The sequence below is a fragment of the Elephantulus edwardii genome, unplaced genomic scaffold (assembly GCF_000299155.1).
Source record: "Elephantulus edwardii isolate Elephantulus edwardi_28Jun2011 unplaced genomic scaffold, EleEdw1.0 scaffold00189, whole genome shotgun sequence".
NCBI classification, from domain to species: Eukaryota; Metazoa; Chordata; class Mammalia; order Macroscelidea; family Macroscelididae; genus Elephantulus; species Elephantulus edwardii.
The window spans coordinates 2,200,030-2,205,477 of NW_006399939.1; the positions used below are offsets into that span (position 1 = coordinate 2,200,030).

The 5,448-nt window shown below is 45.4% G+C and overlaps 1 protein-coding gene across 1 annotated transcript in view; it reads right to left on the reverse strand.

The window, feature by feature from the left end:
• Positions 1–396: 396 nt before the first annotated feature.
• CREB3L1 (cAMP responsive element binding protein 3-like 1) overlaps positions 397–5,448 on the reverse strand; it is a 52,744-nt gene continuing 47,692 nt past the window's right edge. Inside the window, exons 11-12 of the mRNA XM_006896737.1 lie at positions 627–894; positions 397–433 (exon numbers count right to left, since the gene is read on the reverse strand). Coding sequence (XP_006896799.1) covers positions 397–433; positions 627–894 — 305 coding nt within the window. The remainder of the gene's footprint in view (positions 434–626; positions 895–5,448) is intronic.

Sequence of the window (5,448 nt, forward strand, 5' to 3'; positions counted from 1 at the left end):
TGGTCTCTGTACAGTGGGAGTTGGGGTGAGGGATGTATGTGGGGGTGTTGTCTGTTGTGTGGCTGTTGGTGAGTGCGCAAGGGGGCAGGGAGGCAGTGGTTGTATTGGTCATTAGGAGGAAGGTAGGTACCCAGTGAGTGGTTCATCTGTGGACGGATGGTTGTATGGGGAGAAGTAGGGAGTGGTTGGCCCAAGGGGACAGTCCAAATGTTGGTGTGACAGGAGAAGCTCCAGCCAGGGAAGGGGGCAAGGGAGGACTGGAGAGAAATGGATCCCTTTCTTCTGGGATGGGAATTCCCAGGAGGCAGGGGTACGAGCCGGATCCGGGTTGGTGAGAAGACAAGCCCTCTTCTGGGTTCCAGTGGGTTTGTCTTGCATCCTGGGTCTTGGCACGGGCTAGGAGAGTTTGATGGTGGTGTTGGGACCTACGTCTCTGGAAAGATAAGAGAAGCTAGGTAGGCAAGGGAGAGTGTGCCGTTAGGGTGACTCTAGTGAGAACCTTATCCCCATCAGTAAAGGGGTCCAGACACAAGAGGACCAGGTCCTTGGGTGGCTGTGAGTGACCAATGTGGAGAGAGGCCAGGTGAAGCCCACGACCCTGGGAAGACCAGGGACCACCCACTTACCTCTCGCGGAACCACTCTTTGGGATGGGAGAAGTCGGGGCTGGTGCCATTTCCACCGACGTCCTCCGGCCAGGCCTTGCTCAGGTACTTGGTGGTTTCGTGTGTGCTGTCCAGAAGGTCATGCTGCAGGTGGTCCTGGGGTCGCTGCTCTGCGGTCCCTCCGGGCTTGATTTCCCAGCCATCTGGGGGCTCCACAGGCAGCAGGGCTCTGTGGCCATCCTCCCAAGAGGCTGCTCCCTCGTCATAGAACAGGAGGCTTCGGGAGGGTACTGTAGGGGGAGGGAAAGGTGAGTCACTGGGGCCAAGGGGTTCCCTCCCCCCTGTATTGGCCCCATTCCTACCTAGTGGTTAAGGACTCAACCAGGCTCTGCAATCTTACAGGCCTGGATTTGAATCCTAGCTACATGGCCTCAGGAAACCACATATTTAGCTTTAACTTTTCTGGTTCTCACTTTGTTAAATTGAAAAATAGGAATACCAGGATCTACCATCTCCTACGGTATGAGAATTAGGTTACATAATATTAGACATTTGGAAGCAGGTGTGACATCCACTTCCTAAACAACATGCCTCTGGAAACTCTATGAACTTTGATAAATGTCAATTTATAGAAAGGCTTCAGGCCTTTTGTTCATAGGGTTGCTAGGAGTTGTGCTTGACTTGATGGCAATCAACAACAACAATATTAGACAAGTAATTGGAATTGTTTTTAGTGAGCTCTTAGAAGTTAGACGCTCTGGTGTTAGTCTGTAGGGAGTTTTTACGCTAACCCAAAGGCCATGTCTTTCTAGTGGTTCGAATCCACCAGTGGCATAGAGCAGGAATGATGTGGGTCCAATGGTGAGTCAGCTATGAGTTGGCTGCTTCTTGATAGCAATGAGTAGTGTAGCTGTTGCTGTCAGGTTGGAACCCATCCATAACTGATCCTCTGGCAGGTTTTCAGAGGCAGTAAATTGCAAGGGAGGTGAATGCCCATTTTCTCTCACAAAGCAGCTGGTGGATTCGAACTTCATACCTTTGTGTTGGCAGCACAATTTCCTAGAAGTTAATTCTTCCTAAGCAGAAGGTCCACTACTAATGTTTCAGTGTGTTGTACTGTGGTGGTTTGTGTGTCATTGGTATTTTAATCACCAGCAGGGTAACAATGGGGCAGTTATTAGCACAGCTTTCAAATTAGGTCAAACCAGAAAGGACATGGTGGTCTACTTCCTAAAAGTTGAAGAGGAATGGCATTACACCAATTGTGATATTCAAGATGTCCAAAACAACACTTCAAGATCTATCCTGAAGGACAATGCTGCCAAGGATAGGATGATGTTCAGTTACAAGGAAGACTAATTAATACTAGTATTACTCAAATTTATGTACCAACCACTGAAGCGCAAGGCAAAAAAAATTGAAGATTTTTACTAAGTTCTATAGTCTGATTGGAAGCAGGAGTGGCATGCACTTCCTAAACAACATGCCTCTGGAAACTCAATGAACTTTGAGAAACGACAATAGTTATAGGAAGGGTTCAGGTATTTTTTCATAGGGTCGCTATGAGTCATGCTCAACTTGATGCCAATCAAACAACAACAACAATAGCCTGAAGTTGATCAAACAGATTGTCAAGGTGATTCAATAGTTCCTGGTTGTTGGAAAGAAGGAAGCAAAAGAAGGTATATATGGTCTTGGTGCTAGAAATGACACTAGAGATGGCAGGATAGAATTTTGCAAGACCAACAATTTAGTCATTGGAAACACCTTTTTCAACAGCATAAACAGCGTAAACAACATTGTTGTTTTCAACAACATAAACGGAGTCTAGATGTGTGGCCTTGACCAGACAGACTACAGAGGATTCAAAGTGACTGTATCTGTGGAATGAGTTGGTGGAGAAGCTCAATATTACTGGACAGAACAAGGTCAGAGACTGACTAAAGAGTAGACTATCAGCTTCTCATGTTCAAGCTCAAGATAATAAAAAAGTGTTTGGAACCATATGTTGACAGTGAATTGTCTGAAATTAAGGTTGGATTCAGAAGATACTGTGGAATAAGAGCCATTGCTGATGTTTACCTGTGTTTTGTTAATTATGCAAAAGCTTTTGATTGTGTTGATCATAACAAACTACAAATGCTACTGCAAAGGATGAGAATTCCACCAGACCTAATCTTGCTCATTTAGACCAAAAAGCAGCCATTTGAACAGAGTAAGGGGGAATGATGTGGCTGGCTTAAGATCAGGGAAAGTGTGCAACTGAGCTGTATACTTTGGCCATAATTTTTAATTCTGTAGGATGAGCAAATAATCTGAGAAACTGGGTTATATGAAGAAAAACATGGCATTAAGATTGAAAGAAGCCTTTTACCAACCAGTGTAATGCAGATGACCCAATTTTGCTTGATGAAAGCAAAGAGAACTTGGAAGCACTTGTTACAATTACACGTTGTAGCCGTTAGTGTGGATTACTCTTCAACATAAAGACATCCTTGGATGTTTGCAAACATCCTTGCAAATGGACCAAAAAAGTAAGTGGAGAAAGGACTGACATTTCTTTATGCTTGAATCCATAATCAATGCTCATGGAAACAATAGAAAAGGAATCAATCTTTCACAATGGGGGAGAAAATCTGCTGCAAAAATCTGTCTATTCTTGTTCATAGCAGCCCTTCATTGGGTTTCCGTGGAAAAATCTTTATGAGATGAGACTGCCTTTCTTACAGAGATACTAGTGGTTTGGAACCACAGACCCTTCAGTTAACAGTCCAGTACCTTATGCCCTATGCCACTAGGGCTCCTTGTCAGCACTAATCAAACCAAAAATGAAACCAAATGCCATTGAGTGGATTCCAACTCATTGGCAACCCTTCGCCAGGTTTCTGAGCTGTATGTCGGTCTTTACTGCAAGAGACTGTTTATCCTTCTCCTGTGGAGTGGCTGGTGGATTCGAACTGCCAACTTTTGGGTTAGCAGTCTAACACGTAACTCACTGCACCACTAAAGGTGGATGCAAACGCAGGCTCTGGCTCTAGTCTTCATGCTATTCACCTCTTTCAGTATCTTTCCAGCTCTCCCAGCCCAGACTCCATAGTCAATATGAACAGCACCGCCTGGGATTGTGCAATGTCCCAGCCCTGTCTACAGGCAGTTCTCCAAAATCATCCCCTGGCAGATGACTCTCCTCTGAGTCTGTCCACAACAACAACACAAGTCACTGTCATCAAGGTGGAACTGACTCATAGCAGACCCTCCGGTGTTCTACCAGCGGCTGTGAATCGTGCAGGAGGAGATTGCTGCTTTTTCTCCTGTGGAGCAGCTGGTGGATTTTAGCTGCTTGCTTTTGGGTTGGCAGTGCAACTCCTTAAGCACTAGGCGATCAGAGTCCTCTGTGTGCTGTCTGGAGACCTGTATCAGCAGGTGTCATTGACTCTACTTCAGTTCACGGCAACCCTTTGTGTGCTGGAGTAGAAATGTACTCCAGAGGCTTTCGATGGTTGGTTACGTCCCTCATCACCCTTATTTTCTTCTTTGACATGGATTTCCAGGCCTTTCTTCTGAGATACCTCTGGGTGGCCTCAAACTTGCAACTTTTCAGTTCATTCCATGGAGCTCATTTATTTGCTCGAGTTCTCTGATTCAGTTTTGCCTACTAACATCCACTCCCCACCTTCCACTGATCCCCTCTTCTTCTGCATACACCCAGATCTCTATGTCTTTGGGAAAATATCCCTGCTGCCCACTGCCCCCATCCCCCACTCCACCACCTTTAGCAACTGTCCTGATTTCTCTCTCCTTCTGGACCCACACTTGTCCAGGGAGTGGCCTCTACTTCCTCTTCCTCAGCCTCCCACACTGACTTCCCCCCTTCAAGGTCACCAACGTCTTGTTATCCTCCCAGCAAGATCCCTGATAATGCTAGCGATCACTCTTCCCTTGTCACCTCTCTCTGACCCTCCATCTGTTTCCTCTTCCTCCTCTTACAGTGCCAGATAAGTTTCTCCAGATAAATTATGGATAGCAAGGAAGTTCCTCTGTAGATCCACCTGAAGTAACTATTCTCTGCCTCTGAAGTTCACCTGACTCTCTTCCAGGGCCCTAAGCTATTCTCCTTTTGCCCCCAGAGCTCTGACCTCATGAGCTCTTAAAAGGGACTGAGTGTGTCTCACCTGGTGTAGTGAGTAAGGAGTTGCGGTGCAGACCCAAAGGACAGGTGATTTGAATCCACTAGCTGCTCCACAGGAAAAATGAAGGAAGTCTCTATCTATTCAGTCTACGTCCTCTGAAAATCCACTGGAGATTCGGTCGGTTATTAGTCAGTTCTAGCTTGATGACAGTGAGTTTGAGTTTTGAGTTTATTGTGTGCCAGGCAGTGTATAAGTGTTTTAAGTGCGTTTCATTTCTCTTTATGACAGTCCTGCTTAGTGAGGGCAGAACAGTGCCACTCATTTCCCAGATGAAGAAATGAAGGTTTTTAGAGAGGTTTTTACATGCCCTAGACAACCCAAATGTCCAGCAACAGATGAAAGGCTAAAGAAACTATGGCACATTGACACGATGGAGTTTCACTAAAAAGAAATCACTATTACCTATCACTGAAGAAGAATCACTATCATACATTACCAAGTCTATATTTTTCAACCACCAGTCTTCCTCTGTTTCCAATGTTTGTATTCCAGTCACCAATTTTTAATATATCATAATCACATGGTCAATCAATTTCAAATTGTAGAAGCTGGCAGCAGTCCACAATTTTTTCATCTCTGGCTTTAGTAGTTGGTGTTGTTGTTGCTGTTATGTGCTGTCGAGTCGTTTGCGACTCATAGCGACCCTATGCACAA